This window comes from Maniola hyperantus, chromosome 8, assembly GCF_902806685.2.
Source record: "Maniola hyperantus chromosome 8, iAphHyp1.2, whole genome shotgun sequence".
NCBI classification, from domain to species: Eukaryota; Metazoa; Arthropoda; class Insecta; order Lepidoptera; family Nymphalidae; genus Maniola; species Maniola hyperantus.
Genome location: NC_048543.1, coordinates 9,343,439 through 9,371,358, shown reverse-complemented (window position 1 = coordinate 9,371,358; position 27,920 = coordinate 9,343,439). Strand labels below are relative to the sequence as shown.

Genomic DNA, 27,920 nt, shown 5'->3' with positions numbered 1-27,920 from the left:
GCCATTACTATTTACGTTGATATTCTGATTCGTTTGAGCGGGGGCCGCACGCACAACAAACATAAAGACAATCTGTATGTGGCGGCCATTTATGTAAATATAAATCTACGATACTGTGCTATTATGAAAATTGTAGATACAGAACGGGAGTGGCTCGTATTTACGTAATTCTTGGGTGTGGCCAGTTTGGAAAAATACTTGGTTCCCTTAACACTCATACTAACATTATAAGTGTGTCTGTCTGTCTACATTGAACCGATTTTGATGAAATGTAGTAGGTTCGGAAAAAGTTTGCTTCCCGGCTACTTTATACCTACATAATATTCCGGAAAAACAAACAGTCCTCTTCATTTTTAAATGATAAGTTTTAATTATTTGTTTCATAACCTAAATCCACGCGTATGAAATCGCCGGTATATTATAATCAAGTTATTTATACAGATTAAACTAGATTTAGACAAAAAAACGGCCAAGTGCGAGTCAGACTCGCGCACCGAGGGTTCCGTACTACAGTCGTATTTTTTCGACAATATATTTTGCACGATAACTCAAAAACTATTATGCATAAAAATAAATAAAATCTGTTTTAGAATATACAGGTTTTCATAATATGATACCCCACTTATATCTATATATATAATCTTACTTTGAAAGTTGAAAAACTAATTATTTGTTCAAAAACACATTTTTTTTGTGATGTAACTACAAATTCACGGTTTTCGGATTTTTCCCCTTACGTGTGCTATGCCAAATTTCATGATCCTAGGTCAACGGGAAGTACCCTATATGTTTCTTGACAGCCTGACAGACACGACAGACAGACAGACAACAAAGTGATCCTCTAAGGGTTCTTTTTTCCTTTTGAGGTACGGAACCATAAAAAACTAAAAAAAAACTAAAACTTGGAACAACAAAATATCCCGGAGAAGATTCGCACGATTAAATAAAAGTCTAGATAGGTAGGTACATGCACAAAACGAAACGCAAAAATAAATCCGCAAAGCGTGTTATTAATAAAGTTTGCGTTTAATCAACAAAACATCAGAAAGCAATGAGCTCTTATGGAGTCCGATAGAATTTCTCATTTGATTCGTCTTAAGTCGTCAGAAACAAAGTGCGCCGTCGTCAGTTGTGTTATTATCGCGTCTTTATAATTACAGGGCACATCAATCAGAGGGCATATGCAGATAGAGTAGAGCAGGGAGGGCAAACCATTGGCACGCGTATGACTGGTACGTGACAAAATAATAAGCACTGCGCTTCATCGAAATATCATTTATGTAACCACATTATTTTAAGCCGAGGAATCAGAAATATAGAATATAGATAACTTTCTGCAAAAAGACCCAAAAATTTCACGGTCGCTTACCTTGCGTCTATTTTTCATTGTATTGTATTTTCATTTATTTGAAAATCAAGGAAAAATAGACGCGAACATAGAACAACATTTTGTTGTTTTCTGTTTTGTTCAGCTCTATTTCTCGAATGCTTACGACGTATTTTAAGACTTAATATTACTTATATACTTAACGAAAGAGTTATTTATCCACTTAAATCTGTTATTGGGCATTATGATAAAGGACTCGCCATATCTGTCAATTGTCATGTCAAAGCTATGGTTTATACTAATGGTCCTTTCTCAAAATTTACGCATTATAGCTATTATTATGGTGACACGTTAAAAACATTAAATCATTAAAAACATTGCCACCGCTTAAAAAGGTTCACCAACCCTGGAGTAGAACTGCGTTTTGTGCGAGTCAGCGCGCACTCGGCCCACTGTGCAACCCTTTCTTTGATATCTATAATGATATTTCGAATGGAATTATTAAAACATGCTCCGAAAATTAACAGGAACATAAATATGAGAAAGACTAATGCATGCTTTTTTGGGGAATTACAGCCTATGAGCCTACTTAATTAAATTCTTACAAACGAAATGAAATGTCTGCTTTTTAATTAATGTAGTCTTCGGTTTTAAATATTCAGATTAGTAAATGCACCTATGAAATAGCTCTAAGTACCTACTATATTCCAAGCAAAAATATCTAAGCAACTCGCAGGTAAGTAGTTTACTTCTCGCAAGAACGCGTAAGGTGTGACAAAGGTTCTTCATGTGTGTGACAAGTGACAACACGATTTTGACTAAACAATGAAATTATAGAAGCGATGAATCAAGATAAAACAACAGCTAAGAATATTGAGTACCTACCTATATCAATTAACCATCCAAATGTGAAAAAGAAAATCGGCGATAATAAGATTGGTAGGTGTAGGATCATTAAATAACATTAGTATAAAAAAGAGTAGAGTAAGTATTAGTTTTCTTGAAATAATGTTTTTTTTTTCGAAAGGCAAGTTGTAATTTTTAAGTCAAATATTAAATCTAACGCAGACAACTACTCATTTTTTTAGGGTTCCGTACCTCAAAAGGAAAAACGGAACCCTTATAGGATCACTTTGTTGTCTTTCTGTCTGTCTGTCTGTCTGTCTGTCTGTCTATCAAGAAACCTAGAGGGAACTTCCCGTTGACCTAGAATCATGAAATTTGGCAGGTAGGGTCTTATAGCTGGTATTAGGGGAAAAATCTGAAAACCGTGAATTTGTGGTTACATCACACAAAAAAAATTAAATTGTGGTCATAAACTAATAATTAGTATTTTCAATTTTAGAAGCAAGATAGCTAGGTATATAAAGTGGGGTATCATATGAAAGGGCTTCACCTGTGCATTCTAAAACAGATTTTTATTTATTTTTATGCATCATAGTTTTTGAGTTATACTGCAAAATGTCGAAAAAATACGACTGGAGTGCGGAACCCTCGTTGCGCGAGCCTGACTCGCACTTGGCCGGGTTCTGAGATCATGTTATTTTCAACTGCGGCTGATGGCGGTGAGAAATGACATCCGATTTTAAGCAGGTACTCGTATGTTTTACTTTCATCCTGCCCTACTCTGTGTCCATTAATCAGTTCAGAATCTATGTTAATACTTATTATAAATGCGAAAATGTATGTGTCTGTCTGTCTGCTAGCTTTTCACGCTCATCGGTCTAACCAATTTTGACGAAATTTTGTATAGAGATAGCTCACATCCCGGGGAAGGACATAGGCTACTTTTTATTGCCAGAAAATCAAAGAGTTCCCACAGGATTTTTATAAACTTAATCCACGCAGACGAAGTCGTGGGCATCATCTAGTTGACCATAAATCCGATTTTTGAAAAATTGATTTTGTGGGATGTCTACGTTATACATATTTTCGGTCGTCTGCAGTAGGGGTAGACATGGCGTAGACACACAATGATAGGCACAATTCACGCAGAACGCCACAAATGGCTGTAATTAAAAGAACAATAAGTACCTAGTTTCGATTCCCAAAATCTAATTTCCTTGATCGTAAACCTTTGCCTAAACGATAATAATATTACACTACAACACAGATTCTTATATTTAAGTTAGAAAATACATAACAAACCTTGATAACTACGTCCATACTAGGGTATTTTATTCATGAGAAAGAAAGAAAAATTTGTATTCGAAGCAACTTCTACACAAAGCTTAACTTAAAGGTACCTGTGTAAAATCCTATATTTTGTACAGCACTTAACAGCCTACAAGTTTACAGTAAATTTTCATTTCAGCTGTAAAGCCTACTAAATAAGTCTTAGATGGTTTAGGGGTGTTTTATGCCAACACATGGCGGGCACGAGCCGTGCCACGTACAAGGCGCGGACGAGGCATATTTTTAACTCTAAAACGGTCTTAGGAACAATTTTGCTGTAGGACTTCTAAGACTTTGCTGAAAATGGGGAAACTGTCTCATTTCCTTAAATCGCCTTGTGAAGTTGCTGCTTGTTCACTCTTTCAAAGCCTTTCCTTCAAAAATGAAAATGATTGACTTTACTTGCAATATTTCCTTGCAAATGTGTAAAACCGCATCCACTGAATAACTTTGGACGGCAAAATAAAATCGAATACTTAAGCAGTAGGTATAAGTTAAAATTACTTGCCCCTGCCTTTGACGGTAGGTTTTAGGCTGCATTCCTCCCATCAAGCGCTTACTATTAAATCGAACTCAAATCTTCATAAAGTTAATAGTATATAAGTTCGCGACAGGTCGAGATGTCAATCGAGGTGGGGACGCTCCGCACTTCCGCACGGCTGTGCGAGTGTTCAGAGCGTCCCCACCACGCTAACCCAGTGCGGGATAGCGCGAGTGACGTACAGGTGTGCGGGGCATCCTCCACTTCATACCCCGATTGCCATCTCCTGTCGCGAACTATATCTACGAGTATTTTGTTATGAAGCAAGATGTATAGACAATGTGTCTATTTTTAGGTAATTTATTAACTTCCAATAAAACATGTGCGAAAGTGTAAAAATAGTTTTAGGAGGGAAGTCAGGTCATATTTTAAAAATACTTCGATCAGCTGTTTCGTAACCATGAAACTAATAATTAGTCTTACGGCCCTGGCGGAGTGCAGCAGTGAGATGTTGTATTACTGGAGCGTGCAATGTTCCGCATAATGGCTTTAGCCTGACTGGTGTCTCTTGACACCAGTTTATTATGCTTCATATATTTCATTATTACAATCGCAATTGTTGTGATTGGCTGAATTTATGATATTCTTGTTGCAACAATACATTGTAGCTAATTGTGAGCGAGCGTCAACCAATCAGAGGTGATTGATGAAAGGCATTCCGAATCAGTGGTACTAGATGCATCCGACGATTCAAAAGTACTTGTGAAAGTTTACTTGAATAAAAAGTATTTTTATTTATTTATTCATTCAATTTATTGCGATCGTATCATTTTAGGTATCCGTCTACCGAAATCGAGCCCCATGGTGGGTTGCTTTTGACTCCTAACGACCTACCTACTGCTGTAGTTAAGCACATACCGAGAGTTTGTAAAAACAACGTTAAACATGTGACTGTTTGACAAGTCATGGTATGTGACGATTCTCACTTATTTTGTTGAATTTACGTTCGTAGGTACTGCAAGAAATCGGTTCAATTCTTTGACAAATTTCAAGATTTCTACAAAGGCTATGAACTGTCAATCAAGTTCCTCTTCAACAAATTACAGGACAGCGGAAACGCAGTTCGATACATAAACAGAAAACAGAGTTTTCAACACGTTTTTATGTACTTAAATGTTTCGTCAATGCAAACTGACTGTTATATAATATGCAATCACCTCTAATTGGCTGACACTATGTTTATAGCAAAAATAAAGAGTTGCAGGAACAAATACCATAAATTCATCAACTTTTGCGACTATAGCAAATAATAACTTTCGTGCTAAGGAGGCTGATGTTTGCTCCTCTATAGATATCATCTCACAGAACACTTGTGATCTCACTGTGCCATCGCGCACGCGTCAATATTTGATGGAGACGGACGCCTTCATGTGGATCTCACCAATCATCACTACATTATATTGTCACGACTTAAATCGGTTCAAATCGACAGCGACGACTCAAACTGTACAGACATATTGAACTTTAACATCTTAAAACAGGGTCTCGTTTACGCAAGCAATTTCACCAAAGTTCAACATAAACTGGTCACCAACAACGCTGCCTTTGAAAGCAGTCTAATTAAGTTTTTAAGACTATTGAAATTCATTGTTGATTGGCATATGGCGCTAGCGGCACATTTTAAATGAATAATATGTTATTTTCAATACGAGGAACGATTATTGCGTTTCAATTGTTTTGTGATTATTTTTAAATAGAAATAGATTATAGACTGTCAAAATATTTTTTATGTAAAGTTCAGCGAGTCAACGTCTCAACTAATGAAATGAATACGGAGGTACGGCGCACGGGAAAGGACTTGTGCACAGTCACGAACCAGTTTTGTATGCATCGCCACGTTTGTTAAGAACTGATTTCAGTCGACGCCCTATTTGCATTTTTTACTTTACATTTTCCATCACATACATTGGTTTTAATCTATTTACACGGCCTTAATAATCACATGATCCGAGTCGCAGACACGGCGCGCTGCAGAGCGACAGCCGAAAGCAGGAATTATAAAGAATCCATCAACATCAGCCAAACACCGATCGCGAAATCCGCCATCAATCATAAAACATCAGAAAGGATTAAAATCTACGTTGCACCTTCCGGAGCTCGAGTACCCTTGTTTTTCTCTAACCCGTAAATACTGAGGGGCGTAAGTATAGCCCGGGGGCGGTAAATATTATAAAGGGGGGGACAGGGAGTACCCCCGCCCCTGAGGGGGGCACTATCCCTTATCGCGAACGTTACCCTCGCTGGCGCGACCGCTAGACCGCCAAAATGTGGGGCAAATCGATGCCTGTGCCCCATTTTTGTGCATCTGGACCATTATCGATTTTACACTCGCAGTTGAATATCGATTATTTTATGTGCATGACGCTTAGTTATAGTTTCCATTTCAAACTCGATTTGATATTATATTTCATACTGCATGAATGGGAGCTAAAATTACAAAGTACCTACTGCGGTAGGTACATAAAAGTTCAATCGAATTTATAGGTAGTAGTTTTATTTTTATTATTCATATTTTAAGTATTTTCATTATTTATTAACTTTGTTATGCAATAAACGCTAGAGCTATACTAAACAGGGACCTATAACACCATAAATTACAAACAATGTAATTTTAAGTGTGACTACAACAATTATTGAAAGTATCTCCGTCGTCGGAATGAAATAATTTTATATTAGCAATAAATTCATTTAATCGGAGACATTATGCCGGTACCTGTGACCCGGGTCTTCCATTTTATACGACTTTATACAACTTTGTAATACACGGGACATTCAAGGTTGATTTTTAATTTCATATTATTTTTAATTGAAGTGTTAGGTACACGTATTATTATTTCATCATCATTGTCGTCGTCAACCGATAGATGTTCACAGCTGGACATAGGTCCCTTGTAGGGACTTCCACACGCCACGGTCTAGCACTGCATATAGGTACCTAAGCAGCTTGCGTATTTATCCCTTAAAAAAATACAAAGATGGCATAAGAAACAGGCATGTTATTTCTTAAAACTATTTTTAATTATCTCAACATTATACTTTTTTTTTGTGTTTTGTATAATAGGTAGGTGTTTGTTAGTAATTAACTAACTCTTCAAACATTGAGTTTACATATGCATTAATTGTGATATATGTTAAAACAAGAGGAACAAGTCGACAGCTATAAAATGCAATTTACTATCCACACTGCCCGCGTCCTGATACTCTATAAGTTTTATCGATTTCTCTTTAAATTGTTGCGAATGTTTTATTGGTTTTTATTACAAACTGTATATCTGGATTTAACGAGCGGCTTAAGTAGCCCTTATCACGTTGTTGCTTTGTTGTTGTTTCGTGTAGTCTCTAGTCTAGTTAGTTATATTTTATAGTTCAACTTCAAGTGTGTAAACGATCGCACGGGTTGGTACAATCATTTTGCACGATGGGTTTATGATATTAGTATTAGGTACCTACCTAACTAAAACGTATATAAAGAATAGTTTTTGATTTATCGTGCAAAATATCGAAAAAATACGACTGTAGTACGGTACCCTCGGTGCGCGAGTCTAACTCGCACTTTGCGGGGTTTTTAGGGTTCCGTACCTCAAAAGGAAAAACGGAACCCTTATAGGATCACTTTGTTGTCTGTCTGTCAGTCTGTCAAGAAACCTACAGGGTACTTCATGATTCTAGGTCCTAGAATCATGAAATTTGGCAGGTAGGTAGATCTTATAGCTGAAATTTGGAGAAAAATCTGAAAACCGTGAATTTGTGATTACATCACCCAAAAAAAATTAAATTGTGGTCTCGAACTAAAAATTAGTATTTTCAATTTTCTAAGTAAGATAACTAAGTATATCAAGTGGGGTTTCATATGAAAGGTCTTCACCTTTGCATTCTAAAACAGATTTTTATTTATTTTTATGTATCATAGTTTTTGAATTATCCTGCAAAATGTCGAAAAAATACGACTAGTACGGAACGCTCATTGCGCGAGCCTGACTCGCACTTGGCCGGTTTTTCTTAAAGTAGGTACTCATCCAATAATTAAGTAATCTATGTAGGTACTTATATACTCTAGGGCTTACACATTCTAGGGCTTCAGGTAGAAATGTTGTCGTCCTTGTACATGTCCTCTCAACTCAATATCCATGTTTCAGTTTCAACTTTTGGTATAAAGTAAATAAAATGATAGGTGACACACGCTGTTTATTATTTTGAAAAACTAAACTCGAATGTGACTTCGAACCAATAGTCATACCTCGCGAAAGCTTCACGCCGCAGGGTCGTTGCCCCTTGCGTCTGAACTGGCTAATCAGCTGATAACTCCTGAGTTACTGAAATACAATAGGTACCCAAAAAGTTATTTTAATTTTTCTTTCATACTTTTACGAGCTTAGTTCCGTCATAGTGAATTACTAATTGTTTGTATAACGTTTTCGAGTTATGAATATTTTTTTAGGGTTCCGTACCTCAAAAGGAAAAACGGAACCCTTATAGGATCACTTTGTTGTCTGTCTGTCTGTCTGTCGGTCTAACCTGTCGGTACCTAATTTAAACGCCATGCTTCAACATAATATTATTTAAAAAATTCAAAATATCTTGTATAAATCCAACCCCATTTTTGCATTCAATCGATAATGTAAGAACAGAAATAGTAGAGATTTCTATATGTAACGTATAATTAAATAATGACTTCTTCATCGATTCGCTTTGTGAAGTGATATTAACCATGAGATTGTGTTGCTTCCACAATCCATACTCGCATGCATCTTTAATTGCAATTAATTGTGTGAATCTTTCTTACCGCAGCGACACCGATATGTCTAGGTATTATTAGAATGAAAACCACTTTGATATACTTTAGTAGGCTTCACTGTTTCTTATTTAATTAATTTACAAGTCGGTACAATCAACCCTTCCTATTCCAAGCGTCACCATAGAGTCTAGAGCCTAGTCAAAACCATCGACCCCCGCGAATGTCAGAGAGTGTTAGGCCGTGTCCAGATTTCCAACAGTCCCTCTAACACACTATCAGCAATCGACCTAACAGTATATCAACCTTTTTAAAGTACTTACTGTTACCTTTTTCTAGTATTTTGCCTTATCTATCATTCGATAGAATACGCACTTAAACCTATTCCTTGGTCATCATCATCATCATGATCAATCAATGAGAAGGTTTTGGCCATAGTCTACCACACTGGCCAAGTGCGGATTGCCAGACTGCACAGACCTTTGAGAACATTATGGAGAACTATCAGGCATGCAGGTTTCCTCACCATGTTTTCCTCACATATAACTCTGAAAAGTTAGAGGTTCGTGTCCGGTATCAAACCCCCGACATCCGATTAGAAGGCGGACGTCCTAACCACTAGGCTACCACAGTACGACATTCCTTGGTCGGTATATATTATACTAACTAGCTTATGCTCGCAACTTCGTTCGCGTGGACTACACAAATTTTAAACCCCTATTTCACCCCCTTAGGGGTTGAATTTTCAAAAATCCTTTCTTAGCGGAATGCTTCGTCATAATAGCTATCTGCATGCCAAATTTCAGCTCGATCTATCCAGTAGTTTGAGCTGTGCGTTGATAGATCAGTCAGTCAGTCACATTTTCATTTTATATTAAAAAGAACAAGAGAAGTCTATTAATCACTACCTGTTATTATAAATGCGAAAGTGTTTGTTTGTTGGTTTGTCCTTAAATCACGTCGCATAGAAACAAAAGATCGCTGTGATTTTAGTTTTTGTCGACGTGATTGCAGAGAGTAACAATATAGGCTAAGTCCTATTATACCGGAAATTCAAAGAGTTTCCACGGGATTTTCAATAAACTAAATCTACGCGAACGAAGTAGCGGGCATCAGTTTAATATTCATTCACAAGCAAAGTTCATATATCATTACTGTGCAAGATGAAAGATATAATTTAATGCGATTGTACAATTGGTTTCGTTCTCACCGCGAATGAAGCGAGGCGCGCAAAAACGCCAATTCCCCGCGTTTCTGCCACGATCAGCTTTGGATTATTGACTAAGTATACTATACAAATACTAACTGTTCCATCGCATAAGGAGGAAACATCTAATATAAACTAGTTTTAATATTTACCCATCAACTAATGTTTTAATTGGCATCTTTTTGTACAACTAGCTACTAGATGATGCCCGCAACTTCATCTGCGTGAATTTAGGTTTTAAAAAATCCGGGATATTGTGGGAATTCTCCGCCCACCAGATACTGTACCTATTCTTTTGTGTTCTAAGTATTTACGAACTAAAATTTGCTTGCTAAGTGTATTGTTTGGCATTTGGCAGTTGTGTTTGTTTATCAGTTAACCGGTTCTCTTACAATTTCCAAACTACTCATTTGATCATTAGGTAATGAGGTGTCGCTAACTTTGTATAGGCTATATAGGCTATTATACTATAGGCCGAGTTTCTTGCTGGTTCTTCTCGGTAGGAAAGGCATTCCGAACCAGTGGTAGATGCATCCGACTATTCGAATGTACCTACTTGACAAAGTTTATTCGAATAAAAAACATTTTTATTTTTATTTATTTATTTATTTATTGGATTGGCACAGATATGCATAAGTACTACTTACCTACTCACTCTACATTTTTAATAGAGCATCATTTAATTCATCATTTTCTTTGTCAGTTTGTACGTCTGGAACAGTTCTTCTCATGATGAACGGCAATGACTTCTTCTAGCTATAATTAAACATGATTAGAGCTCAACACATGGTGCAATTATAAGACGTTACAATACAACGGCTACCGCACTACGTTACACGCTATGCAATAATTCCTGCCAGCGATTCAAACACTTGCACGGATGCGAATCGAAACGACCATTTATTTATGTTTTTTTTTCTATCCCACTTTTGGACGTTAGCCATTTTTAGAGCGTGCGGCCAGACAATGTGCTCCACCTTGCTCATCAACTCACTTCCCACCACCTGTAGTAGGTAGGTACGCGACAGGTCGCAATCGTGGTATGAGGCCCGCACGTGACCCGCACAAGCCCGCAACAGGTTAGCGCGGGGACTGAGTGGGTGTGCGGGGCGTTCCCTCCCCGATTAATATCTCGACCTGTCCCGTACCTACTATAGATTGTCAGTCCCGGGTCAAGTGCAGTGGGTTGGAGGTAATCTTACACTGCACTTCCCGGTACCTACGCATCTAGCCCGTCCGTCGCCTGTCGCGTTCCGTTCTGCGACAAACATAACCTGACCCTTTTTTGAATTTTATGGTAGCTCCGGGACATGGTCGGTAACTATGGGCCTCATAAGAAAGCTCAGAGTCACTCAGCGGGTGATGGAGAGAACTATGTTTGAAGTTTCTTTACTTGATCAAATCCGAATTGATGACGTTGGGATCCCAAGGTGCTAAGAAATGCTAGAATAGCAACCTCGCACCGAAAAGCGCAGCGTTGGAAGAGCCTACACTAAGTAGACAGATGATATCAGACGGGTCGCAGGGAGGCGCTAGAATCAGGCGGCGCAAGACCGGGCGTGTAGAAGTCCAAGGGACCTACGTCTAGTACCTAGACCTATAGTAGGCTATAAGTTGATGATGATGATGAAGAGGGTAGTTGTGTATTTTTGTACACCTTCATTTATTTATTGGAAGAGGACACGGAACAAAACAAATGACTAAACTTTTTGGTAGTTACATTAATGTACGATTTATCTTTGTTTATGCCCCAGAGAACATGTTAAGCTGTCAGTGACAGTTAACTTACACCTGATAATAATCGTCAGTTAAACCTAGTGGAACATTATTTTGTTTGTTGTATCATTTCAAGTGCTAATTCATTATTTTAGAGCGAAGAACTCTTAAGGGTGATAGAAAAAATAAAAACTTATTGCTAGGGTAAAAAGTCGACGAAAAGATTAAACGGTTCCTAATCCATACTTCAATACATCCATACTTCCATACTAATTTTATAAATGCGATAGTGTGTCTGTCTGTCTGTCCGTCTGCTAGCCTTTCACGGTCTATCCATTCAACCGATTCATCCCGGGGAAGGACCTTTTCATCCCGGAAAATCAAATAGTTCCCATGGGATTATTAAAAACCTAAATCCACGCGGACGAAGTCACGGGCATCATCTAGTCTATTATAACATACCAGGAATACCTATAGGAATACTTAGGTCAAAAAGTTTACCATGATACAAAAATCATCTCCGAATTCATCATCATTATCATCGACCCATACTTGAGACTACTGAACTGAGCAAGTGTCTCAACTCGGAATGAAATTGGTTTGCCCATAGTCTAGGTACTTACCACACTTGCCGAGTACGGACTGGCAGACTCCACATAGGAAGGTATGTAGGAGAGATACCTATCATAGTATAGATAATATGATGTCTCCCTTGAGAGCATTAGGGAGAAATTTCAGGCTTACAGGTGTCCTCACAATGTTTTCCTTCACCGTGAAAGACGAAGAAAGGAAGCAATATATTTTAATTGCTTAAAACGCACACAACTCCGAAAAGTTAGAAGTACGTGTCCGGGATCGAACCCCGGACCCCCGACTAGGAAGCCAATGTCTTAACCACTAGGCTATCACCGCTTTTCTTATTGCGTCTCTGAATCGCGATTCATGAAAACGTTGCTCTCGTGTACGCAAACGCATTTGTACAACAGTCCGACCACGTTCGGTATCCATTCAAATCCACAATCATGAATGAAATCAAATGAGAAAGAGATGACGAGACACAGCAAGGCGAAGTGTGAGTAGGATGGAATTTAAATAGTACGCGGAACGGAAATAGAGCCCGAGATAATTCCGTCTAGCCAGAGGGATTCCCTCGTGTCACTTGTGTGCGTTTTTCGAATTGTACAAGAGGATTACGAATGTCGGCGTTTCGACTGTTCACTTGGTGTTCGGAGGGTCCTTTATCGGTGTTCGTTGCGATCCGGGTTGTCGGGGTTTCCATTCTTTCCGTCTGAGTCGAGTGTTCCCCGGCTACTTGTTGATCAATCGTAATAAATTGCCTCCATGATATTCCCATTGTGGAACAGTTTGTCGCTTTACTGCCTTTGAGGAAATTGCGTTTCCTTAAACTACTCCAGTTGATTTGACGCTCCAGTGTTTTTGAATGACAATCGGAAAGTTTATATTTGACTAGCTTATGCTCGCGACTTCGTCCGCGTGGACTACGAAAACTTTAAACCCCTATTTTATCCCCTTAGGGGGTGAATTTTCAAAAGTCCTTTCTTAGCGGACGTCTACATCATAATAGCTATCTGCATGCCAAATTTCAGCCCGATCCGTTCAGTAGTTTGAGCTGTGCGTTGATAGATCAGTCAGTCAGTCAGTCAGTCAGTCAGTCAGTCAGTCAGTCAGTCACCTTTTCCTTTTATATATATAGATTAGATTGTTCTGTTTTATTAGCTGTTCAGGGATTTAAGTACCTACATAAAAGATTTTTGGTTTAGGTACATACATATATCATAAAACTAGGTTATGATAAATTTCAAACTCCATTAACCCACTTAGAGGTGGAATTGCGAAAAATTCTTTTTTAGTGGATACCTACACTTTACAAAGAACACACCCTCTAAATTTCACGTCTCTAGGACCAGCTGTTTAGGCTGTTTTGGCTGTGTGTGTGAGTGTGTGTTTAGGCGTGCATAGTATAAGTCAGTCAGGACTTTGAATTTTGTATACATATAAAGATGATCGCAATGAAGTCGTACATCCTATATGTATAGGCTGGTATAGGTAACCCACCAACCTAGCTTAAGTAGTATTTTGAGTAAGTATTCGTTAACGTGCAACAAAGCATCAAATGAGTCATGTTAAGGAAAAACAGCAACACTCAAAGACTAGGTAATTCAAAGATCCATAAAAAGTAGAGTTGTTTGCATTAGTTAGTTACGTAACAGATTGTTAAATAATTACGTCGTAAAATACAAAATAAATTACGTTGAACATTTAATTGAACAATAGATAAAAGTGGAACGAAAGTGCACAATGCCGCAACCAATCAAGGCACAAATAGACTAAATTTTTGGCAGATTGGTGAAAAAGGTTTTGAAGCTCTCGATTTCGTTTCGCCAGATTTCGTTTTTTCACTGGCCGTAAGATTTTTGTTAAAAAAAATTGGGTAGGTAAGTATTTTGTTTCATCATCATTAAATCATCGCCGACTCACTACTGAGCACGCGTCTCAGAATGAGAATGGTTTGACCATAGTCCACCCAGCATGCGGATTGGCACACTTCACACACCTTTGAGAACATTCTGGAGAACTCTCAGGCATACCTATAGGTTTCGTCAAGTTGTTTTCCTTCACCGTTAAGCGAGTGATATTTAATTGCGTAGGTAGCTACCTACCTACTTAAATGTATTTAGATCAGGTCGTGAAATAAATATTATTCAAAGTTCGTAAACTACGAGTTATGAATAGATAGAGTTTAGAGCGAAAGCAAACAATACAAACTCTTTAAAATCGATGAACCTATAAGACCTTTGTCTTGATAAGATCCAATTCTTAACGTTGCGTTGCGTTGGTAGGAACGCCTTTCTGAATAAATACAGAAATTAGCATCTTCAAATACTAGAATAGTTGATACCTATTTACTTGTACTAAGTGCAAAAGCGTCCGAGAGCCTGTAAGTATAGGAAGTTTTTAGGAAGTGCTTGATAAACCTTAAAATGATTTTAAAGGTTGTATTCTTCTTCATTGATTGTGCTATGTCATAAACTGTATGGTTCTGACTAGGCATACGGTAGGTTCGCAAGTAGATTTTTAGAATTTCCGTATGAGGGTTTTTACAATGAAATACCATGCAATTCCACCTAAAATGCAAAAAATTGAGATTTTATTACGGATTTAAGACGCTGCCGGGTCTACTTTTCCAAAATCCAACAACGAAAAATCATCGAAAGTTAATTTAACTTTCAGCTTTCACCTCCTGAAAATATTATACGGGCTCTTAAAGCCTCCTTAATTAACGTATGTTTAAAAAGATTAACTTAATTATAATCACATGCTTTGTAGTGCTGTAGAAGAATAAATGTCTTTACCCAAAAATTACAATGATATCAACTGCTAAGAAACTGGTACCTATACTTACCTACTTGTTGATCTTCAATATTATCGTTGTAAAATATAGTACTTAAGACGTTTTGTTTTATTCTGAAAGTCGGTAAGTAGATACATTATAAGTTTCACAGAACAATAAGATACATCCAAGTTCGAACATATTTTGGCAGTGTTGGCGGTCATGACTTTATTTTATTTTATTTTATTTTGGAGCGATGATGGCTCTTTTAGGGTTATTTTGCCTTTTACTGATTTAAAACTATCCATTTGTTTATCAACCTAGTAGTAATTTTTACTGTCATGTTCATTTTCATGTTTTCTGTATATTTGAATACTAGCTTATTCCCGCGACTGCGTCCGCGTTGACTACACTTAAACCCCTATTCTACCCCCTTAGGGATTGAATTTTCAAAAACCCTTTCTTAGCGGACGTCTATATCATAATAGCTATCTGCATGCTCAGCTCAATCCATTCAGTAGTTCGAGCTGTGCGTTGATACTTAGATCAGCCAGTCAGTCAGCTTTTCCTTTTATATATACCTATACAGTGGCGTGCAGGTCATAGAGGCATAAATGCACTGCTTACCCCAGTTGTAATAGCTCAATGCAAATTTTACATTATGACCTGCCAGTAATCAGGTTCCCCTAACTAATGCCTACCCTGGCTTCAAACCCTGTGCACGCCACTGTACCTATAGATGGCTAAGACCTTCATATCAAAAAAATATAATAACGAGTGCATAGCCAAAAGCGCAACTAAGGGTAAGCCTGGGTCAGTTCTGATCTGATCCACATATATACCTACCATTAAAACACGTATGAAATGATTATACTTTACGTTAGGTACCTGGCTATCTATTTGAATACTTAATATTTGTAGGTCTCTACATGATATTAAAACAATCCCTTGTAATAACTAGGCCTTAGGGCTAACATTGAGGAGTCGAGTCGCCATATATCTAATATAACAGTTTATGTAACTAATTTCTCCGAATAATTTGGCGCACATGTCTGAGACAGTACAACGCGTCTTGGTTTAATATTTCAATGAGAACTACCGCTTGGATCTCAGCCAGTGCAAGAGCCTAGCGGGCCCACCCCTGTCATTCATAACATTGTTGCTAGCATACTTACCTATTGCCATGCTGAGGGCTAGCATGGGAGCCGGATTATAACATTGCGACAATCGCAATCATTGTAATTGGTTTATAATATTCCTGCTTATACATAACCGAAGATCATATTGATCATCACGTATTGTTCAAACTTATCAAGTGGTGTTTCGATTTCAAACTTTTTTAGATTTTTATTATTATTTTTTTATTACTTCCATATATTTTGATAGTAAAATATACCTGCAAACATTAATTATTAAATACTAGCTGATGCCCGCGACTTCGTTCGCGTGGAGTTAGATTTTTAAAATCCCGTGGGAACTCTTTGATTTTCCGGGATAAAATAAAAGGTAGCTTATGTCACTCTCCAGGTCTGTATATTCTATACCCATGCAAAAAACCACGTCAATCCGTTGCACCGTTGCGACGTGATTGAAGGACAAAACAAAAAACCAACAAACAAACACACTTTCGCATTTATAATAAGGGTACCGATAGAAACAAATTTGTGCTAAGTAGGTAGTTATATACATATTATGGTGTGGCAGAGAATATCTTCAAACTCAAAATACAATATGCGATACAATAGGTCCTATACGATTCATTCGATTCATCGGTAGGTAGGTATTTTTAGAATACAAAAACTGTTTTTAATGTGCAATTATTATAATACAGATTGATTAATTCACTGTGATTGAGTCATCTGATGATAATATAGGTATAAAGGTATATAATTATACTTAGGTACTCCTCCTTTATATTATTTGGAAAAAAAAGATTTATATTTTTATAAGATAAGTAAATTATAAGATAAACAGTGACATAAAACAAAACTAATCAAATAACTAGCTATGAAACTGAATTCATACAGATCAGCGGGTGTTTTCCTACCTTCTACCTACTTACTAAGAATAATCTTTATGGCACAATACCTAATTGAACAGAAATCATCTACAATACTAGGAACAACTACAATATACCTAGGTACCTAACTGTTTGTCTGATCGAAATCTCGATTGTTAGACCATTCATTAAGTGCCTATCTCTTTTTATTTAGATTCGAAAACAGCGTTTTAAAGTATTTGCAAAAACTACGTGACTTTAGAAAACCGGAAAGTTTGCTAAATAAGACCAATATATTTTGTAAAACTTGTAGTTACCTAAATAGAAACTTAGCTTTCTTTCAAAAGGTACAGATTTTGATGAATAAAACAACTGCCTCAAGTCTCAAGTCTCAGCTCTCAATAAGTAGGTTCACCTGACGTATTAAGGGGGCTCAGGACGGTGCTTTCTTCATACAAACGTAGGAGGGTAATTACTTACTACATTATTTGATACTGTACGCCCAAAACTAAGTATTATATCGATTAATCTCGTCATTATGTAGGTTTATTGATATATGAAACATTGAAAAATATTGATTTTAAAGTTACGAGCCTCAAAAGATTCCTATTTTAACACTAAATTTATGACAACTTTGGGCGTAAATAAATAAGATTAGGGGTAATGAAAATTCTAAAGAAATTTAACATTAGACATAGTTTATTTATTCATTAGTTGAAATAACTATACCTACTTTGCAAACATAAACTCTCTCTTTTTTCGTTTTCTCGTTTTTTCTCAAAAATACTTTTCCTAAACCCTTGATTTCGGTGAAAATCATCGTGCCTCTCACCTTTCTCATCAAATGTCAAGTGAAAAGAAAACAGGTTCGGTCGAGCGTAATGCGTCACCTTAAGAAGCGTACCTAACTATATAGGAAAGTACCTACTTACCTACTAGTAGATACTTACCGAGGTAAGTTATGATAAATATAACATAAAACATAATTATTACCAAATTGTGTTTTGTCAATAATAAATAGAATCTTTGAGCAGGTAGGTAAATATCAGTGGCGAAGGGTGAAAATCTGATAAAGGGAAGCCGGAAACGTACTTACCTAAAAGAATATCAGCTGTTCGATTTTTGTTTTCAAAACTTAATTTAGAAAAATTACTATCGTTACGTAACAAGAAATCTGTTAAACAACAATCTATGTGAATTAAGGCCATTTCTGATTTTGGCTTACCAAACTGAATCAAAATTACCGTGAACTTACCACTTATAAGTTATTAATCACATCCCCAATTTATTATATCAAAATAAAACACCACTAACAACTTAAACAAACAAGCATGGCCGCTTCACAAAAACAAATGTATCAATATCAAATCACCCTTCAAAATACAAAATACTCAAAATAGTAGCATGTACCTGTTAAAACAATAGTATTAATATAATTTTTAATTTGGAGGTATTATAGGGTAACTCGGATCCAACCGAGTTATTTACGTCAAATTTGTCTGACCTGTCAGAGTTCCAAATTCGTATTCGCTACTGGGCCAGACTAAATTGGTGTGCTCTTTATTAGTCGACCGTAGAGCGAGACAGACCTAGTTCGTTCCTTTCGCTTTCGCTAGGGAAATGAAAGAGATAAATACTAAGCAAAAATCTAACTAGGGAATCCGATATTTTACGGCTTGTATGGTGTAGGACTGTAGGTGTATGTTACTTACATTAGCTGTTATGTTTTTAACTTAAATTAGTACTTAATAACAACAAAAAAAAATAGCATTTGTGACGATCGAACCTTTGTATTTACGAATGTATTACGGAATTTATGTGAATAGTACCTACTTACGCTATATTATGCCAATTCTTAAAGGGAAGCCGATAGGAATCGTGTTATATTGACTCTTCGCCGCTGGTAAATATTATAATTTACTGTTAATTAAATACAAATCCTATAAGGCACATAGTACCTAAATCAATACTTAATGATATATGGATATATTAAACATAATGCAAGTCAATAATTATTTATCGATATATTATAGCATGTAAGATACCTACCAACCTAATTTATAATATTAACTATCCTATCTGTGCGTTCAATCGCAGAGACAAATTATATTTAATCAATAACACATTCACAATAGCTGTGTGTAGGTATACCTAAATAAACAACTTATTCACAAATATATTTAAATCTCTACCCTATTACCTTAGTTATTACTCTAAATAACTAAGTTCTATAAACTTGTACCTACCTATCAGAAATATAATATTTGCATGTTTAATTTAATCAGTTATTTTTGGGCTCCGTCCCTCAAAATTAAAAAAAGGAACCCTTATCTTCCTTCACCACTTCGTTGTCTGTCTGTCAAGAAACCTACCTAGAGTAGGTACTTCCCGTTGACCTAGGATCATGAAATAGGCAGGTAGGACTTATAGCACACGTAAGGGGAAACATCCTAACACCGTTAATTTGTGGTTACAACACAAAAAAAATGTTTGCATAAATAAACAATTCGTATTTTCAACTTTTATAGTAATATTAATATATCTACTTACCTCTACGTTCTAAAACAGAGTTTTATTTATTTTATTAACCGACTTAAAAAAAAGGAGGAGGTTCTCAATTCAACTGTATGTTTTTTTTTGTATGTTTGTGTCGTGATTACCCCGTCAATTATGAACCGATTTTGATAATTCTTTTTTGTTCTGTAGGACATACTTTAGAGATGGTCCCATTTTAATTTGGTAAAGATCTGATGAATATCTTCGGAGATGGAGAACAGAACTCCTCAATAGATAAGAGTAAATTGCTCGTGATCAGTGTAACAGCTTAGTAAACAGTAGGATTTTAACCAGGCATATCATATTTTAGTACGATGGGGCCACTAAAAATTGTAAAATAAAAAAAAATAACAAAAACTAACAACCGACTTCAATAACCACCAACACTAAAAAGCAAAAAATAATTTAATTTATTACCCAATATATTATGTATACAAGAGTTATTGTAGTTCTATAGTAATATTTTTTGGAGTCGGTGCCAATGTGGAGTCGCAAAACACTATGAAGAGTAGATAGACGGTTCGTGCGGCTAATTGGCACCGGCTCCAAAAAATATTACTATAGAACTACAATAACTCTTGTATCTAAATATATAAAAGGAAAAGGTGACTGACTGACTGTCTGACTGACTGATCTATCAACGCACAGCTCAAACTACTGGACGGATCAGGCTGAAATTTGGCACGCAGATAGCTATTATGACGTAGGCGTCCGCTAAGAAAGAACTTTTGAAAATTCAATCCCTAAGGGGTGAAATCGGGGTTCGAAATTTGTGTAGTTCACGCGGACGAAGTCGCGAGCATAAGCTAGTACATAATATATTAGGTAATAAATTAAATTATTTTTTACTTTTTAGTGTTGGTGGTTATTGAAGTCGGTTTTTATTTTATTATGAATTTTTTTTGCATACTTAATAGTTTTGATTTATCGTGCAAAATGTCGAAAAAATAGATACGACTGTAGTACGGAACCCTCGGTGCGCGAGTCTTTCTCGCACTTGCCGGGGTTTTTTTTATTTTACTGCCGCATAATATTATTAAGTATTTCCCTTAAAGATAAACAGACTCAATATTTTTAATAATGTTCAAATAAGTAGATAAGTATAGTTAATACATACCTAATCTGTAGGAACAGGGCAATCATCATCATCATAATCGTCATTCGTCAACCAATCTGCATCTATGGTTGAACATACCTATGCCTCTTTTAAATAACGCCAACGTTCAATGTTTCCCACAGGGCAATACTTACTAAGAAAGCTCTACCAAAGTTATAGCAAACATTTCCTAAAGTTAGGTAGGTAGGTTAACCTAGTACCTTACCTAAGTACGTACAACACAACGTACGTACGGATATACAAGGTGGATACTTTCAGAAAGTATAAGTTTTGTTGATTAATCCTAATAATATTTTAAAAAACCGGTTAAGTGCGACTTGGACTCGCACACGAAGGGCTCCGTACCACCATCGTACAAGAAATAACACTTTTTTGTGATGCACCTATCTCACCACAAATTCACGGTTTTCGGATTTTTCTGTAGCTAAGACATTGCTACCGTCTGTCTGCCAATGATTTTAGGTCAACGGGAAGTAGATACCTACCCTATACGTTTTGGTTCCGTTGACGGGTCTTGACAGATAGACAGACAACACACGAGTCTACTCATGCGTGCAGACAACGTAGTGATCTTATAAGGGTTTCTTTTTTCCTTTAGACTTATAGAGGTACGGAACCCTAAAAATCATGAAATTTCTCTGAGGCACCTTAGGAACGCACTTCAAAAAACGCCGCCTTTTTGTTCACTATGTAGGTACTCTACCGTAATCCTTCCGTCAAATCTCAAAGTTTAAAACTACAGAAAATGCTGCTGAAGTTCCGTCGCACCTACCGCCACCAGCTACCGGCTCTACAAAGGTAATGAGGCAGTTATTTCAGTGCTTTGTTTATTTACAAAATATCACTCTGTTTGAAGGCGGACCATCAAAATGCATCGTAAAGCTGAAATTCCATAAAAAGTCGTGTTGATGACCTCCATAATTGAACCCTGCTTTGTAAAGCAGAGACAATGGACGGAACCAACGCTTTCAATGTATCTATTGACTAAGAAATTGCTACAACTCAATTAAATATTTTAATATTGACTAAACAATGCGGTTTATTAGTACCTACCTACCCAGTCACCTTTCTAGAACTAAATCTTAGAGTTTAATCAATGTAAAGTCTGCTTTATCTTTATGCCTACTGACATAATGTAACTATTATTTATTTATTCATATTTATTTAACTACTTACCTATGAATTAGGTTATTTAGGTTTATTCTAGAAAATATCATTTTATTTTTGTTAATTTTCATAATTAAAGTGGAGAAATAAAGGTAAGTATAGGTCTACACACTGATTTACTGACTGAGTAATTATATTTCATTCTTTTTATATTTATTTGATATTTATATAATCTTTCTTTTTTTAGGTAGGTACCTATACAATATTAGGTAAAAATGTAGGCTTACGTCCATTTACTATATTTAATATGTAGGTACATAATATTCTATTATAATCTATAGATTAATTCTTTAGCAACGCTATTATTATATATTTTTAAAAATAACTAGGTATGTTGCTGTAACTTATCGACAGATTTTTTGTAAATTATTATTCGTAAAGATAGTTCTAATATACGGTATAGGTATAAGAGATAGGTACATGTAGATAGATACTTGACGGTTATTCAAACGGCCTTTGTAATTCAATTAGAACTTCAAAAGCATTACTGGTCTTAAAAGAGTTGTAAGTCACAATCACAAATCACACCCGTGGGGTTCCATTCCACGATCTGAAGTAACCTGATCCTCATTTATCTGCCGTCGAGCAATTATTGAAGCGTGAAAAGGAACGTCCACCTATTATTATATATACCTACGTTTTGTAATGCGGGCGATGCCTTCAAATATCGTATTTCCTAGCTTATAACTCGAACAAATACTTATTGATATTTAAGTAATATGCACTTTTATTTATGAAGTTTTTTGTTAATTTATTAAGTATTTTCAATAGATGACTACCTTTTTGCTTATCTACCTATTCCGTAAAAAATTAGAATTCAGAATGTAAAGTAGGTACAGTAAAAAAATCTTGCTATCCTATCTAAATAGGAAGTAAGCTTTAAAAATGGAAATAAGTAGGACATGATAGATACCTACTCAATAAAGTTAGAAATGCTAGAACCCAAAGCCAAAAAGTAAAAGATAGTAGGGTATAAATTATCAAATTGGTATTACACCACGGTCATTACTCATTGCCATAATAATGTAGCAAAAATTAAAAAACCTAAGCCGCGTCCATACCTACGTAGGTGATACAAAAAACATGTTATTTGTGAGTCGGCTCTTAGGATTGAACCAGTGAAATCGTAATGGCGGAAACATGTCAATACAGATTAGTTTGATTCGACCGCACCGACTGCGCAGACATATTTTATATTTTTTATTTGAACTAAATACTTTTAATAAGTAAGTATGTTTATGTTGTACGTTTAAATTTTCTTCCAATTTAGAGTAATAAAATTATCTAGTGTTTTTCTTTCTAAAAAACCCTATCTAACAATAATTTACCTATATAAAAATTAATTAATGTTTTTCTGCTAGCTAGGTAGGTATGCATTCGCGTATTGTTCATCCGATTGAACACTTGACATTTTAGATAAGTAGTTTTTTTTGGGACTTATGGGAAGTTTCTGATACCTAAACCTTCTACGTACCATCAACTTACAACGTTGCACCACACCTTATTGCAACGTATGTCGGGCATTAACTGGTAAATAATAAAAATAAATATTTATTTTAGTCGTTGCAGTTTTTATCGAATACATTTTCATTAAAAGCTCAGTTTTTTTAACAAATTAGCTGTATTTAGTAAGTATTTCATATTTATCTTCACTAAGTCGTTTTGTAACATTTAAAAAAATAAGTGAATGTCGTGTTATTCTCAATTTTATAAATCATTTTATTGCATGAAACATTTAACATGAGAATGCGTCGGAGTATATAGCGTATAAATATGATAATGCACTGATGAAGAAACTTATAAATCCACTGGCACTAATTATCTAATTAGAGAAGACACGGACGGACGGGTGCGAAGCGGCAAGCGGTACCTACATATCTACAGAAAACTTTAGCAAAATGTTACCTAGGATTAAAAAGAAAAATACTTATTGTTGAATATCATTTCCGTAATTTTTTCAACTAATATAATATTCGTTCATAATCATAAGAAAGAAAGCGCATAATATAGGTAGTATGCGAAAATTCAATATTTTGTATTAAAAATACTTGCCAAGAAAAAATACTTGCCAAGAACAAGACAGTATCTTACATTACAACTTTGGTTAGGTAGGCAGGTACGTACCTATATTGATGGCTGCCTTAGGCAAGTATGTGTAACTAAGTATATACCTAAGTACATACTTACCATTTAATCAAGTTCAATAAGGATGCTTGCTGACTTACCTATACAATCTTTTTCTACTGGCTAAAATCGTAACGCGGCTTACTTTATATACGGGGGTGAGCGCAAAAAGGGCTTTTTTGTTCACTATGAATCTGATTGTAGGTAACTCGAAATCGCTAGAAAGTGAGTTACGATGTTTTTCCTTGGAGGTGTCGATATTATGCACCTACCTACCTACCGTCACATATCTAATAATAAGAAATATCTATGTAAGTGTAACAATAAAGGCAGGTACCTACCTAAATTTATTGACCTTATATTTTTTGTCAGCTAAGATACCTACCTATATCTAGATATCTAAGTATAAGTAGGTAGGTATAGCTATTAATTAGGTGCAGGCTTAAATACGTGTTAATCTTTAAGAAAATCAATTACCTAGTAGATATTAAAATAATTAGGTCCTATTGTCTCATTTAAGAAGACTGTGGCCAAACAAAAAAACTAATCTAAAGGTAAATATTTTTCCCAGTGTATGTAGGTACGCCCTAATATTTCGTTTGCACTTGAAACTAAATTTTTGACGCTCGGAGACATGAAGCCAATCTTTTAAACTTGAATTTTTAAAATTGCCATCTAGTTTTTTTTTACAAAAGATGGCCTCACAGATACGTAGGTAGTTAACCTTACAACAGACGGAAACGTTTATAAGTGCGGGAACCAGCCCAGAGAGAAGAAAGAATATCCTCACAGAGTACTTACAGACAGCCCTAAAAATATACCTATGACCTAGGTATATCTAATATAGATAAATAATAATAACCTATCTAATAATTATTAGATACCTAATTATAAGACACCGACAGTCGAGACGGCCACCAGTCACGCGGAAACCTTGGCGAATGCTATCAAAACATCCCATTCTGCAAAATCTTGATGCAATAATAATATAGGTAGGTAGGTACCTACCTAATACTTAATTTGGAAGTTAAAAGGTAAATACCTACCTATACCTATCTATTTAATTTACAAACAAATACCTAGGTAGGTATCTAGATACGGTAGGGCTATAGGTATTAAAAATTAACGGTCAAAAGGATGCAAATGCAAATTGCGATCTAATTAACAGGCCTGCTAAATAAGTAGGTATATTATAGCATCATCAATTAAACAGACACAACGCAATATTTTAAAAATCAAACAAAATGTGTCACACAGTAGATAAGCCCAGCCGGTGTAATGCCATCCTAAACGTTTCCGACCTGGCTATAAACAAACATTAAATATTACAAGCTCAAAGCATCAATAGCGAAAAAATTAAAATTTACGTCTCCCAAACGCATTGTTGCCGTAAACATTACATTTTTAAATTCACATTCGGGAAAGCCGATATAGGCCTACCGAGTTTCGCGCGCTCACAAGTTTTTTTAATCAAACTTTAGCGTTTGTAAAAATTACTATTTAAAAATTTAAACCTCGGCCGCTAATTAACAGGGAATTAACCCTTCCGTCGCCGAAGCGGACTTTAATATTTAACCCGGTGGAAATATTTGGCGCGTATTAAAATATGAAAAATTAATGCGAAGCGCGACCCTCCGTCGAAATGTTTACGCACAACTCAGTTTTGTCGCTATCTTTGTTATTCTCTTAACGTCTTGTCCCACTCATTAAATTACCTATAACTTAAATAGGTACCTATTCACATTTATGTAATTTCTAACTAGATAGGTATTTATCAGTTTGGCTATCGATGACTATAGGTACCATAGATAGATAGACGTAGTTTAATATTGGCAGATAGGATATAAAGAGCGAAAATAAAACAAACCCGTTTTCAGAAATAAAAATTCTAAAGTAAATAAATAAATCAAATAACCATTCAAACTAAGTAATTTGAAACGTTAACTTACACCTAGATATGGTTCCACAACACTAACTAAAACTAAGAAATTATCGGTTTTCTAAATGAAACGTACCTTGCCGTTGTGCAGTCCCGGTAGAGCACGTCAAAGTCCTTGCAGGAGAGCAGTTTGCAGCGGTTGACGCCCGGCTGGATGGCGCCCAGGCCGCGCAGGATGCGCACCTGCTCCACGTTGCACACGAGCGGCACTATGTCCAAGCGTTTTAGCTTCGTGTACACCGTGTGCAGTCCACCCACCAGGTGCTTGAGGAACAGTTCGAACGCTTGAGGTAGACACAGCATGGTGTCTCCCTGGATGATGAATGCGGCGACCTTCTGGCCGCGGTAGTCTACCAGCTTGCACTCGTTGGCCGAGGGGTCGGAGGTGGAGATGGGCGGCGGGCTGCCGTAGCGCGGAGGGCCGTGGTGGTGCGCCGCCGCCATGAGCTCGAGCGGCGAGTGGTGCATCATCTGCAGGGAGCCCAGCAGGCCCAGGCCCGGCGGCGGCAGCGACAGCCGCGGCGCCAGCATCTGCGGCGGGCTGAGGGCGCGCGCTGGCGACGCCGCTTTCACCCTCGGCGAGCCCCCGGACGAGCCGCTCACTTCGCTCGCGGTCGACGCTGAGTCCACGGCGGACTCCATCTTCATCGGATCTGTTCACGCGCGCATCACACACCCGTCGCGCGCGGTGTTTCGCGCAACAATAAATAAAAAGCCTGAGCGAAACGAGGGCGCGGCCGCGTGCGCGCGCCCGCCCCGACGTCCATGTGCGATTGGCCGGTCGTCGTCCGGAGTTCGATGCGATTGGGCGCCGACGCTGTCGCGATGTCTCCGCCCTTTTTTCCGTTGCGTTGCAAACGCGCGAAGAAACGTTTCTGTTTCTTTTGGGTAGCGAGCGGAGCGGCCGCGGATCGCGCCGGGTGCCGGGGCCGGTGTCGAGGCGGCAGCCGGCAGCCGCCGGGGAGTATTGATAAGAATGTCACCAGCAATCAATATGAGCGTGGAAGAGTCGCTAACTCGCGGTTGCTCTCCTCATGCCACTTTGAAATCTTTGTTTCTTGCTTTATGTTAGCAACTTTTATTACACTAAATAGGTACCTATTATACCTAGTGTGTAGATACTTAGGTACTTTAAAAAATGTACGTACCTACCTATACATATTTTAAATCACTAATTATAAAATAACAAAATAAAATAAATCAAGTAAAAATTATTGTGTTTTTTGAATTAGTTACCTACCTACTAATAGGATATTTTACGTACCTATACCTATATAGGTAAATAGTTTTTAGTCTAGATATACCTGAGTAGGTATCTAACTGACCTTAGTTCTAATTTCGTCTATCTAGTGGCTAAATTTCGTAACAGGAGCGCGAAGTTGGCCCTCTTGTAAATCAGCGTAGGTCGTTATTTGATATCGGGGTCACGGTCACCGAAGGTTGTTAACTTCCTTCGACTTGCTGCTAAGCCTGCTACACTAAACGCAACACACCTATCAGCAAGCTATGAATTTTTTTTTATGATAAATATACCTAATATGTACTATATTTAGGCATATGTATGGTAGGTACTAGGTAGGTAGGTAGGTAGGTACCTAGTTGTTAACCTGGCTGGCTAGGAGCTAAAAGTAGGTATGTTTACCTATACCTACCTCATAAATGAGGCAGGCACCTACAATAAAATAACTATAGTCATAAGGTAAGTTCGCCTAATAAGGGCCACCTTTCAAAAATCCCGCTTTCAATACTTAGGTATTAAGTATACAAATCAAATCTCGCGCCAACACTCTTTATTGACCAATCATTAAAAGACTCTGGCATTCATTGCCTGTTACGTCACCATTTTGTCAGTACCTATGCCTGTGAATGCAGTAGGTACATGTCACAACGCGTCGGTCGATTTATAATATTCGTTAGTGTGATTTTGACTAAGTAATTCAAGTGATTCGTATTTGTTTTAGTAAGAAA

The 27,920-nt window shown here is 36.8% G+C and overlaps 1 protein-coding gene across 9 annotated transcripts in view; it reads right to left on the bottom strand.

The window, feature by feature from the left end:
• dac (dachshund family transcription factor) overlaps window positions 1-26,637 on the bottom strand; it is a 203,302-nt gene extending 176,665 nt beyond the window's left edge. For all 9 annotated transcript variants that reach the window (XM_069500182.1, XM_069500184.1, XM_069500183.1 and 6 more), the window contains exon 1: window positions 26,029-26,637. In XM_069500182.1, coding sequence (XP_069356283.1) covers window positions 26,029-26,600 — 572 coding nt within the window. In that variant the 5' untranslated portion in view covers window positions 26,601-26,637. The remainder of the gene's footprint in view (window positions 1-26,028) is intronic.
• Between the last annotated feature and the right edge of the window lie 1,283 nt (window positions 26,638-27,920).